At 41.1% G+C, this 13,884-nt stretch overlaps 1 protein-coding gene across 3 annotated transcripts in view; it reads left to right on the top strand.

Moving 5' to 3' along the window:
- The first annotated feature begins 3,741 nt into the window (after positions 1-3,741).
- Positions 3,742-13,884, top strand: part of RXFP1 (relaxin family peptide receptor 1) — a 96,913-nt gene continuing 86,770 nt past the window's right edge. For all 3 annotated transcript variants that reach the window (XM_060298827.1, XM_060298826.1, XM_030865752.2), the window contains exon 1: positions 3,742-3,947. In XM_060298827.1, coding sequence (XP_060154810.1) covers positions 3,899-3,947 — 49 coding nt within the window. In that variant the 5' untranslated portion in view covers positions 3,742-3,898. The remainder of the gene's footprint in view (positions 3,948-13,884) is intronic.

The following is a 13,884-nucleotide window of genomic DNA, read 5'->3' as shown; positions in this document are numbered from 1 at the left end:
AATATGATACTGAAGAACATTATTATAGTGTTCCTTCAGTCATAGCGGAATGGAAAAACCACAAGATTAGAAACTTGAATCTGCATAGTACAGACAGGTTAATAATGCTCATCTGGCTTGACTCGCTGGGTTGTTCTGAGAGGTAATTTTCAAACAGAAGATCTTGTTACTATTCAGAGAGCCGCAATAAGGTTTCAAGAAGAAGTTCCAAGGTAACAAAAGTTGTTGACTTCTGTAAGCCCGTGTCAGCTACAGACGTGAAGTGGAAACCAGGATGCACTCAGCCAAGCAGAGGCAATGACATCACAGGTTCTATGGGGCTCACAGTGCAGGTTGATCATTGAACAACGTGGGCAGGAAGGGAAAGCAAGGCCGGGACAATGTCTCTTTGGGTTTTTTTTTGTTTGTTTGTTTGTTTTGCTTCATTTGTTCTCTATTTTTTTAATTTAATTTTTATTTTATATTACAGTTGATACAATGTTGTGTTGGTTTCAGGTGCTTCATCAGTTATACATATACATATATCCATTCTTTTTCGGATTCATTTCCCATATAGGTTATTACAGAGTATTGAATATGTTCCCCGTGCTATACAGTAGGTCCTTGTTGGTTATTTACTTTATATATAGTAGTGTGTGTGTTCATCCGAAGCTCCCGATTTATCCGTCTCCCCACCAACATCTATTTGTTTTTAAAACTTTTCAAAGTATGTCTTCAAAACTGCAAAACAAGAACTAACACAACATTGTAAATCAGCTATACTCCAATAAAAAATTTTTTTAATAAAATTAAATTTTTAAAAACGGCAGAACAAGAAAGTGAGAAAACACTTTAATTTAAATATAAGTAAGAAGAATTCTGTTTCAATTATCTGGTAAAAATCAATATTTAAACATTGTTCAGGGAAGTCTTTTGCTACAGTGAAGTTCTTCTCAACCAGGAGCAAGTTTGCCCCCAGGAGACATCTGCCAATATCTGGGAACATTTTTAATTGTCACAACCTGGGCGTGCTATCGACACCTACTGGGTAGAGGCCAGGGATGCTGCTTAACAGACTACAGTACAAGGCAAAAGACAGCCCTTCACAGTAAAGGACTCTCTGGCCCTAAGTAAAAAATAGTGTCTGCTGCAGTGTGTCTCTGATACGCTCACTTTTTTTCCACCAACATGCCTATATAAAACTAATATTCCAGATTCACTGTCTTTGCTAGAAATAAGAAAAAAGTGTTATCCTGAAAAATCAAATGTCTAAAACTGTTCCTCAGGGTAAATAGCTATGTTACCAAAATCTAATATCACCTTAATGAAATGAGAAATTATTTTGAAGCTTTGCAGGGATAATTTGAGATTAAAAATACGTCACAAGTATATATTGCTGAAGAGTATTCCCTGGCTGCTGGTCAATTGTGTATGTCTGTGACATCAGGCAAAATGTTCAAAGCTGACGAAATAACATCAGCATTGCATCAAAAACCTCTGTATTAACAGCTGACTTTATGCCGGACACTTCCCCAAGCAAGTTCCTCAGCTTCACTGTTGAGAAGCTTCTGATGGGTCTGCCCTTGACATGTCCCACAGCATCCTTCCAGGAAGCACTATTTCTAGAATAATTGTTTAAACTATTAACCACTTAAAACAATTCTAGTATTATTATAAACAATAAACATTTAAGAAACACTTATTGAACATGAAATGAGCACTCAAATCCAGTTAACCGTAAACATTTCTACCAAAAGAATGGGGTTTTCACTAAATAAATCTGCTGAATGAAGAAGGAATTGTGAGGATGCGTATACCTCATTTCTCGTTTCATGGTGTTAATTACTTCCACAGGAAAAAAGAAAAGCAGTGTCAGTGTAACCGTACAGCCACCATGTAGAAATAGAGGTCAATGATATATTGGAGTCAATGACATAAAGTCAAGTAATTTAAATAGACTCTACATGAAGAGTGGTTAGGAGACTAACTTCACAAACAAATTTCTCATGTCAAAGTGCTACCCTTTGTTCTAGCAATAAGTGACCCCGTTGCAAAATAAGAATGATATAACCTAGTTTAAAGAAAATGCATTCGTAATGCCATTTGCAGCAACATCGATAGACCTAGAGATTATCGTACTAAGTGAAGTAAACCAGACAAAGACAAATATCACATGATGTTTGTCTTATACGTGGAATCTTTAAAAAATGACACAAAAGAACTTATTTACAAAACAGAAATAGACCCACAGACATTGAAAACAAATTTGTGGTTACCAAAGGGGAAAGCTTGGGGGAGGGATAAATTAGGAGTTTGGGATTAACAGATACACACTACTGTATATAAAATAGATAAACAACAAGGACCTATTGTATAGCACAGGGAACTCTACTCAATATCTTTTTTTTTTTTACCATCTTTATTGGAGTATAATTGCTTTACAATGGTGTGTTAGTTTCTGCTTTATAACAAAGTGAATCAGCTATAGATATACATATATCCCCATATCTCCTCCCTCTTGCATCTCCCTCCCACCCTCCCTATCCCACCCCTCTAGGTGGTCACAAAGCACTGAGCTGATCTCCCTGAGCTATGCGGCTGCTTCCCACTAGCTATCTAGTTTACATTTGGTAGTGTATATATGCCCATGCCACTCTCTCACTTCGTCCCAGCTTACCCTTCCCCCTCCCCGTGTCCTCAAGCCCATTCTCTACGTATGCGTCTTTATTCCTGTCCTGCCCCTATCTATTCAATATCTTGTAATAACCTATAAAGGAAAAGAATCTGAAAAAGAATATGTATGTATATACATATTACACATATATGTATAACTGCATCACTGTGCTGTACACCTGAAACTAACATGATATTGTAAACCAACTATACTTCAATAAAAATTAAAATAAAAAAGAAAATGCATTCCATGCAAATGTTCTTTACATTTACATGCTTTTTCCCCCCACTGCTAAAAATAATAACAGTCATCATCCTATGAACGGCTGCCATTTAGTAACCACCCACAATGCTCTAGAACCCATGCCAGACATTCAGTGTGCTGTGTGCTGATCATCACAGCTACCTGGCTGGAGAGATGTTTTCCTCCCGAGAGGTAAGGCTCGGCCAAGAATTAGCAACTCCACAACTCTCAAGAAGCAGACTGTGACTCAAACCCAGGAAGGTTTGACTCCACAGCCAATGACCCAGCGTGGTCTCCACCGTAGTAAAACTCACAAGTCTGAGAAAATTTAAGATTGTTTTGTCATCGCTTTAGATTGTTCTTTGAACAATATCCTATCCTTCAAATGCCTAAACTCAGACAGCTCATAAAAGATTGCTGGAAGTTACTCTTTAATTCTTGCCTTATAGCTAATTCCACAAAGGCATTTTTGCCCTGTGTAGTTCTGTCCATTTCCCAGTCCCCCGTCGTAGGGGAAAAAACACTTTGGGCTTCTGATGTACCTCCAAGCTCGATGTCTGTCTCTCTGCATGACTTTGATCAGTTCAGACATTTGTCAGAGTTCATACACACCCTCCTTTGTAGACTGTCACAGGGCATGCAAGCATGATGCTCGGAGTCAACAAGAAGAGCCTGTGTGTTCTCTGTCTGAAACTTTTCATCCCTGCTCAGCTTTGTCTGTGCGTGTGTGCGTGTGTGTGTGTGTGTGTGTGTGTGTGTGAAGAAGGATATTAAGACTTTGGAGAAGGCGGGTGGGGAGGAGAGATTCTGAGAGAGGAAGAAAGAAAAAAGAGGGAATGGAAAGAGAGAGAGAGAGTCAAGGGGAGAGGAGGGGGGAGCAGCTGCTTTGTAGCTGCTAAGATTGAGACAGAAATAGCACACAACCACCGTGAGCCGATGCGACTCAGAAGCCGGGATCAAATTGTATTCACTTTCATTAATCAGTTTCTCTGAGGGAAGGAAATGACATCCGGTCCTGTCTTCCTCTACATCTTGATTTTTGGAAAATACTGTAAGTATGCTCAGCATTTAATTTTGTCTACCTTAGGATTTTATGAAATAATCAAAAGTACGAATGTTTATTACTGACATGAATGCTTTTAAGGTGCAACTGCCTTTTCTGATAAAACTGTTATCTCACTTCAGAATGATTCCTCTGAATACATTTCTGGTATTTATATGAAAAACCAGAATACTAACATGCCATGTAAACCTATGCTTCGTAACAACCAATTCGTTTGATATTAACAATTGTTTTATAAGCCATGGTATATTTCAAGAGGAGTGGTCCTTAAAGAGATTGTGTTCAAGGAATGTGCCCATTGGCACATCCTGGGGAGGTCTGTACATTTGCTCCCGGCTCCTGTGTGTTTATAGCGCTTCATTATCCTGGCCCTTTGTGATTTGTATCGTAGGTATGCCTCCTTAGGGAAAGATGCATTCAGAAAACTCCTTTTTTTATTCTGAGCACGGTTTCTCACTATTCCTTGAAAGAAAAACCAGGGAAAGCAGAAAGCGATGAAAACCACAGACACATGAGGAGCCCAAATGGACATTTTACTTTGGCTATCATGACAGTTTTTGCTTCCTCTCCGTATACATGTTTTATTTTCAGAAAATCTGCTTTTTAATCAAAGGAAAGAGTTGGTTCTTCATTAAACCTTATTGAAAGTTTATTAGGTAAATAGAAATAAAATGTTTCTTAGGTAATACATGATGAGGAAAGTCAAAGCAAATCAAGAAAGAAAACTTTCTGGGTCCGTTTCATACCTTGTGATGCTGGGAATTATTAAGCTGTAACAAATTTAGAATTCATAGGCATGCTTCCATTTCTCTGTCTCTTAAAAGTTTGTAGAAGTTTTATTTACACTAAAACATTCTATTGAAGAATACCTCAAAGTAAATTTCAGTCCTAACTCTCTCAATGCTGATGGCATGCACTGCACCAAAGTGATTTTTTTCCTTTATCTCCAGTCTTCCTGACCTCTTAGTACACCTCACCTTGTCAGTCGAAGATGTGGGGTTGCATGTAACCAAGGAAATGACTCCAAATCCTTTGGAAACATTCTAGTTCCTAGCTTTCTCCGTCTCTGATCTTATTGCTGACATTCCCATTTTTTAACTAGAGGATGAAAAGTCAAAGTGCACACCATCACCAAAAACTGAATGTTTCTAATATAATCCAAGTGTTTTGACTTTGGCAGCCAACACCCTCATAAATCCATAACATATTTTTCTATCTCCTCTCCCATTTCAATAAAATGAGCAGATTGAATAAGCCAAAGGAATACTTCCAAATAGGCATTCTAGGATGAGGGATTCAAGGGAATGGAAAAGGTATTCAGGGCAGGTAGAGAAGCAATTTGGCTAATGTGTTAACCAGTCATTTGGTAAAAATGTTCTATGTTTAGTAAAAAAGTTCTATGTTCTCTTTTGTCAATAAAAAATTATCTTCATGAGCAGAAAATAGGTAATAGTGATGAAGATGATAATCTTCAAACCCTCCAACATTTTAATTTTATCTTTGGACCTTTAAAAAATTTTGATAATGCATTGTCAACCTCCTCCCTCCATGCCTTCCAGAAGCAGAATTGGGCAAGCAAGACTCCTGGCTACATGCTGTCAACAGGGTGGGTGGGCTGGAGGGGCATTTGACAGGGGCCCCCAACCCAGCAGCCCACACCCATGACTCACCAGTTAGTTTATCCCATCATCAAGCCCCACCAGTGAGAGGATTTCCTGGGCATATAGCAGAAGAAGTCAACCACATAATGACAACGTCTTAAATCTCCATAACTAACTCCATGGTTGTTGTTAGTGGTTTGTTTGTTAACACACTCTCCTGTTGCCTTGAAAGGACAGTGTGCTATCATGGAAGATTGAAGGGGCTTGACAGCACTGCCCTGTACTAGCTCTATACTTTTCCACAATGACTTACCCTCTGAGCCTTAGTTTGTAAAATGGCAATAAAGTCTTTTACCCTATCTACCTCCCAGAGCCCTTGTGTCCGGTTCTTTATTACATTAAGTGACCTCCTTGGATCTTCAGAACAACTCTATTATGTAGATACAATTAAGCACATGAGGAAGGAAAGACCAAGGACATTCAGTACCTTGTCACAAGACTCAAGCTAATAAATGCCACGATTTGAATGCTTTCGTAGTCTACACTCTCTCCCAGACCGTGAACATTCTCAGTAGAGATCATGTATACCACAGGGCTTTGAAAACGGAAAGCCCTTTATAGACCTAAGCAATTATCAGTCAGCCTTTTAACCAAAAATATTTATCGAATGCCAGTTACTTTAATAAGCAATAAGACTAAAGGGTGTCTACAGCATGGTCCCCGCTCTGAAGGGTTAGAGTGGAGGAGAGGGAAAGTTATCTAGGGCCACCAAACTGTGAGACAAGGGCAAAAGCCTAGGGGTGCACAGAGAGGGGTGACATTAAGATTCAGAAAAGATTTCCTTTCAGCTTTGAGAATTTCTTATTCTTAAAAAATTCCTCCATCTGTTGTCTAATTAGCTGTATTGTGCCAATGTTAATTTCTGAGTTTTGATAATGTACTCCGGTTAGATAAGATGGTTCCATTAGGGAAAGCTGGGCGAAGGGTATATGGGACCTCTTGTACTATTTCTGCCACTTCTTGTGGGTCTAAACTAGCGCAAAATTAAAAGTTATAGAACAATCCCCTGAAAGAATTGTATCCTAAGTCTTTATCAGCACACGCTTTACTCATTACTTAAATGGTATCATCAAGCAAAAAACAATCATTTTACTTAACACTTTGTTTAGGCAGGTAATAAGTAAGGAAATAGGACATAGAAGGGCCCAGATATGAACTTGATCTATTTTAGTATTTTGCCAAGGCCCAACCCATCTGGGTAGGTCCTCACTTTTGGATTCCAAGTGGCTACTTACAAGACCACCTGGTCTTTGCCTTGGGTCCCGGTACTGGCATATCTTATAGCAACTGTCTTCTCTAACCACGAGGAAGACAGGAAGAGCCTTTCCTGAACTAACCATCAGTACACAAAAACCAGACCTTTAGTACATGAAAAAGGAGAATACTGGCATATTTACCCACCTCCAAAAGATGGAAGAAAAAACTTTCCAATATGCAGACTACAGAGTATATAACAGTTCACCTGACATTTTTTAAGGTTGCTAACAATTTTATATTGTTCTTACTATGAATTTGGAATCACATCTTTACATTTCAAACAGAAAATTAACAAGTCTGTGCAAATGCAGCACCATCATCTGTATAAAGATAAACAAATTATTACATTTGTGAACTAAATCGTTTTGCAAGCTTAATTTCACACATTAGGACAAACCTATTAAACTGAAATGCCTGGAGTTGGGTATTCTAGTTAGGCTTATTTTTTGTCTGAAAAAATAAGCATTTTTTATTATATAATTTTTAGGTGTACAACATTATAATTCAACATCTGTATACACTACAGAGTGGTCACCACCCCACATCTGGTTACCATCCATCACCATACAGCTGACGCCCTTCACCCATTTCACCCACCCGCCCCCAACCCCCTTCCCTCTGGCAACCACTCATCTAATCTCTGTATCTATGAGTTTGTTTTTGTTTTACTTCATTTGTTTGTTTTGTTTTTTTCAATTCCACGTATGAACGAAATCATACAGTATTTGACTTTCTCCATCTGCCTCACTTCACTTAGTGTGATGCCCTCCACATTCATCCATGCTGTAAATGTAACCCATGGCAGGACTGCATTCTCTTTTTACGGCTGAGTAGTATCCATTGTGGATATACACCCCATCTTCTTTATGCATTCATACATTAATGAACAAAATCTGCACAGACCAGTTACTAGTAAGGGGATTGAAACAGTAATCAAAAATCTCCCAACGGGGCTTCCCTGGTGGCGCAGCGGTTGGAAGTCTGCCTACCGATGCGGAGGACGCGTGTTCGTGCCCCGGTCCGGGGGGATACCACATGCCGCGGAGCGGCTGTGCCCCTGGGCCATGGCCGCTGGGCCTGCGCGTCCGGAGCCTGTGCTCCGCGGCGGGAGAGGCCATGGCAGTGCGACGCCCGCGTACCGCAAAAAAAAAAAAAAAAAAAAAATCTCCCAACAAACAAACTGTACACATTTGTACCACTTTAGTGTCAAGTTCTAGGGCTGCGGTTATGGATGTGGTGGTCATTGTATCTCCCATTTATCGAGAGCTTTCCATGGACCACAAACTGTGCTAAATGCTTTACAAACATGATCTGACTTTATCCCTGTAACAACCTTAAGGGATATTCTCACTTTACAAAATAGGAAACAGAAAATGAGAAATATTAAGTCACAAGCCTGGCATCACCTCTTAGTAAGTGTTGCAAAAGACTTTTCAATCCAAGTCTGTGTCCTTGAATGGCCTACCCTAGTAAAACATGATTCAGTGCTAATGCTTTCTAAAGCTACAATATCTTAGAATTAAAACGGACCTGAACAGATCCCCTCATCTAGCCCACTGGCCTTTAATGAAGCACGTTAGATATTTTTCCATTTTGGAGATTAAGCAATAGAGAAATATTGACGAGCCCAAGGTCACAGAACTGGTAAATCCACACTTAAAGTTTCCACTAGAGCAGGCTGTCCTCACCCCAGGGAAGTTTGAGAAATCCATGTTCCATATTCATGCATGTCCTCCTATGGGCCGGTACCATCTGCTTTACATACACTTCTCATCGTGCACCGGGGATTGATGAATGAGGATAGATGTGTAACTAATGCGAATGAATAGAAAATTAGACTCAACCTGTACTGGTTCCAGGATTCTGCTGGGAAAGCACTTTTGCTTACAGCCCATGGCACAGAGCTTTACCCACAGGAAGTACCAGTACATAGTGACTTCATTCTCATCTTAGCTCACTTCTCCCGCCCCCTGGATATCTTCCCCCCTCGTTGTGTCCACAGTCGCAGCAGCCCTATTTCCTGTCTCACGCGCAGTGGTCCAACACCCTCTCCTCTTCTCAGCTCTGCATCCCCACCCATCACCCTGGTCGGAATAACTAGGCTCCGTCACTGAGACCAAAAGCCGTTTCCTTCTTTGGAAACAAACAGGGGCTAGTTGTGAGTATTTCAAGTTCAGTTTTTATTCTCTATCACAGCAAAGGTAAATGTTGAGCGGAAAAAAAGGACAGTATTAAGTGGGATCTCTGGTTATCTGTGTTAGGAATTGACATTTTCCTGTAAAATAGTGGTAGTTTATATAATAATTTGGAGATTTGATTTACTGTTAAATAAATTTGTTTTATAATTATTTCAACATTACCTGAATTAACTAAAGCCACCTTATTTCTTACGCCTTCTATAATAATGAATATGTCTTTTTAAAATATTCAGTGCTCCCCAAAAATGTGAAGATTATTTTGGGGGAGGGGGACCCTCGGCTTTTTCACTGGCTGTTCCAGGCCACACGGAGCCCTGGACTCTGGTCACCTCTGGTCACTCTGCCAGCTCCTCTGTCCCCCTCTCCCTCCCTATCCTTCCTCCTCAACCTGCCCCCTACCCACATTGCCCCAGGAGCTCAAGTTCTCATTCTATAGTGAAGAACAACACAGACCTCTCTCCTTAGCCCCTGTCTCTAAACCCAAAATCCAGGCCCACCTTTAGTCAAGGTGCCCACATGATTTACTACAAAAAGGGACAGCAGATAATCTGATACATTCTCTAATAGTAAGGTTCACTCCTTTTAGAAGGCAGTTGAGATTTTAAATCATCCTTTTTGTTTTTTGGTAGAGGGTTGAGTGTCTGCTTGAAGGTCACAAAACTACGTGCTCGAATCCACTGAAAAACCATTTCGCTGCACTATTTTCCCCTAACAGTCTTTTCTCTTGATTCTTACCTAATTCATTTAAAGAAACATTATATGAAGTCTCTTTTTCCGTCTCCAGCAGTCTGAGTCCTCAGTGAATCGCAACTTGATGAAACAGTTTCCTCTTAGGTCTGTCAAGTACTTTTTAAATTTAAGTTTTATAAAATTAGACGTTTCTGAGTTCAAAGGAAATGTGAAGCTCACAGCGTACAACACCCTCACTTTTCATGTAGGAAGAAATTGAGGCCAGATACCTGTGCTCCCTTTTCTTTTCAGCTTTATTATCCTTTACTCACTTTTAAAAGTGGGTCTCCAGGTTCATATGTAGGACAGGATGGACAGGATACGCAAGAAAAATCAGAAGGGTAAAACATCACCTTTAAATAGAAAGAACCTAGACTGGGATTATTAAACCCGGGATTATTACATTTATTACCCACCAAAATCCTAGCCTCAAAAATTAAGATTTTGCAATACACTGACCTTGTGTCATCATGTTTCACACACCCTGCCTGGCAGATAAACATTTTCTTAACCAAGGATAGACTGGGCAGAGGAGAGAAGGGTCCTGCTGACACCTTCCCAAGTCCATGCTTGCACTCAGGTCCAAGTTTAAGGAAAGGGGCTTTTCAAATTGTCAGAGTAAATTCAGAGCCCGTGGATGTTTCCACTCTCTGCTGCATCCCTCGCTCCCATGCTGCTCCCCAGACAACTATCTTGTCTTTAAAGTTGAGCGTTTTCATCACATGCCATGCTGATGAATGAATGGGGCCCCTGGGGTGTCCCGCTAAAGTGTAAGAGGCCTTGGGCGTGTGCTGCTGGGATGAGACTGAGATTGCCATGCAGGGGTCCAGGAGAAAACTGTCTACGTCCCGGGACTAGTTGGTAGACGATCAGAATCTCACTGCTTCTCGTTTCAAGACAGGTGCTTTATTTTCTCTGTCTTACCCTCCAATAGCTTGGGCACCAAATACCTATGTGCTTAACCCCTCCCATAACTCCTTCCTCCCTTCCACCCCCCAAATCATCGCGTCTTCTGTCTCTGCGTCTACGCCGAGGCTGGTACCAGAGAGACGGGGTGCAGGTGAGACTCTGCTCCTATGAATAGAGGCCCCTACACTGGCTTCCCTCCGTTGCCTCACCGCAGCACAGACATTTCCTGAGATGGGCTCACGCGTTTTCCAATATCGTGGGGCTTGAAGGGACGCTGACACAAGCCGTGCAAGGCATCTTCGCTGCTGCGTGATGCTCCCCAAAGGTATTCACATTTCACTCTTCAGTAGCAAGTAAACCCCACGCTGGTAGTAAACTCTCGGCTACCAAGCCAGTCCGACGTCCTACTTTTCATGTGGGGTGAGACTGTCTTTGCATTTTGGCTCCAGGCATGGAGAGATAAAGTAGAAGGTAAGCAAGTCTCCTCGGGCACTCTCCCACTTCCTTCAAGTTTTGGTCCTGCTCTGTGCTCACTTTCTCCTCCTTTAAATTCCCACAGAATCCCAGCAGCATCTCCCCTCCTGGCCCCCGAGTGGCCCAGGTATTGATTCCCAGATCCAATCAACCAGCTCTTCCTTCTCCCCTTTTTTATCTGAACCGTCCTCTCTATCCCTTAGGCTCACCACCCCTCCTGACAAAATCCACACGAAAGAATCTCTTGGCTCCAAATTTTGCACAGAATTCTTATTTCTACCCACCTCTTCTCTCTAAGATGCCCTCCTCACGAATTCGCACTTCCACAGAGGACAGTTGCCTATTAAACACACAATATGCACATTATACCCCATCCTCCCACTGCATTTTGCAGTTAGTTACTGGGATTCATGGACATTTTTGGCTAATTTTGCAGTATTTAGTGAGATGGTTCCAGTACCTGATCCTTGCAGTGTTGAGGAAGTTACGACCCTGCAAATTTCTGTAGTTGCGGCCATTTCAACAGATACATCTTTCTTTACGGATTTCAGATTAAAATGTTACAGACCAAGATACGCAAATGGACATGAACTGACACAATTCTGAACAAAATTTATAAATGTGTGTACGTGGATCTACTGGGAGAAATCAGAGAAGCTGAGAAAGGCTTTTTTGGAAGCCTTCACGCAGGACACATACTGCAAGTATAAATTAGTGAAATAACTGATTAAGTTCTGAGGTGTGTCAGGCGCTGAGAACACCAATCACGCCGCCATCGAGTTCACTCACAAAGCCTCTGATCCTCACCTTTCTTTTTCAACCTTTTCTCTCATCCTCTGCTGCTCACCCCAGCCTTTTGATATTTTAGGTTTTTCCCAGAGCAGGCTGGAAAAGTTTGACTGATTTTTAATGGTCTAAAAGACTTGCCATTTTGACTTTCTTAGCTGTGGCCGAATTGTTGGAAATTGCAAAACTGCCTCATGCTTTATAAATGTTTCTGCGTTCTCACACATTTCAAACTTAGACGAGAAGACGTCAGCAGTCAGGCTGTCTGTTAGCTTCTCCTGACCTCCACTTAACCCCCCTCTTTGTGTTAAGATCAGGAGAGGTGGCTGGTTTGGCTACATTAAATATAGATTTTTATTTCTGCCCTTCTGGGTGCAGTCCCTACCCCTGATCTTCTGAGCTCACAGCACAACAATTTGTGCTCCCTGGAAAAAGGGATAGTTTTTGTTTGTTGAAGTTCAGCAACTTTTCTCAGCAACTGAGCATTTGTCCCCAGTGTTGACCTGAAATAATGTGGCAACTCATTTGTTCATCAAATTCAGTATAATCAGAAAAAAAAAAAAAAAAACCTGTACAAATCCTTTTGTAGTGCTTCTGGCTCTTAGGCATCTTTTTTCAAAGTTTCTAAGCTAGTTTATGTAGCGTCCATATAATCTCATGATCCGTTTCAGTCATTACCTCCGAAGTTCCTTAGTTCAGAATCCAAGACAGATATAATGTATATCTTACTAGATAGACATGCATAAACACGAGCTAGAATTATTAAATTAAAATGAGAACAGATAGGTCAAGGCCAAGCATGTTACTATTACTGTATCCCCTCAACAGTTTGCCTGTGGAATAGTCATCATGAATGCCTGAATAGACAAATGGAGGATGAATGTAGGACTGATCAAGAATGGAATTTAACAAGGCGCATGTTACAGAGCAAAGAAAGAATGATGCCACGTGGTATGGAATAAAACTCGTGTTTGCAGACAGAAAGCGAACACTCAGAGATGAAACCACCCAGCTGGCCGTGATGTAGACAGGGGAAGGAACAAGACAAGGTGTATGTGTTGGCGATGATGTTAGTGTAACCCTTCAAAGCCGTTATATGTGGTACGGGCCTGGAGTGGGCTCGCAGGTAAAGACACTCATCTAGAACAACTCCTCCTTAACTCCTCTGAAAGGAGCTAAAGAAAGCCCCTTACACATGATCTCCTAAAAGGAGTCTTATCAAATCCCATGGTCTCCCTTCTTGTCCATCTGTCTTCCATGCTCACGAGCCTTTGCCTCTTTATACCCCGATTTCTGTCCAATCCAAGGCCGCCTGGACCCCCATCTTCCTCTCATTTCCCCATCACTCAGCCTCCACTCCCGCTACACTCCTCTGCTGTTCTTGGGCACAAAGTTTCCTTTCTATTCTGACTCATTTTTCAGGAGAAAACATTCTTTGCCTTTTTTTCCCTCAGAACACCTATGGTAGAGGAGGAGTTCACAGAAGAAGGTCAAAAGGCAATGCCAGCATTCTCTGTCATGAAGTTTGAGGGTGGTGGGGAATGTTATAAACTATTACACACACACACACTCCAACAGTTTTGTTCCATCATTAGTATTAAGTATACCCAAACCAGATATCGTATATAATATCAAATTTCCATACTTTTAGGCCACAAATCTCATGTTAAGAGATCAACTGAGGCAAATTAAAATTTTAATAGTTTATGTGAGCAAAATGGATTTGAACTGAACAGCACCAAACTGGAAAGGGAAGTGGGAGACATACAGAGAAAGTTGCAGAGGCCAAGTGAGGAGACTGTCGCTTGGCTACTGCTTAGAGGTTAGTCAGCTGTTTCTGATCGGTTGTCCCAGCTCTTTGGTTTCATGACCTTGAGGGCTTTATGGGCTTAGGTTTTGGTTTGCTTACCT

The sequence above is a fragment of the Globicephala melas genome, chromosome 5 (assembly GCF_963455315.2).
Source record: "Globicephala melas chromosome 5, mGloMel1.2, whole genome shotgun sequence".
NCBI classification, from domain to species: Eukaryota; Metazoa; Chordata; class Mammalia; order Artiodactyla; family Delphinidae; genus Globicephala; species Globicephala melas.
This window is presented reverse-complemented; position numbering and strand designations above follow the sequence as displayed.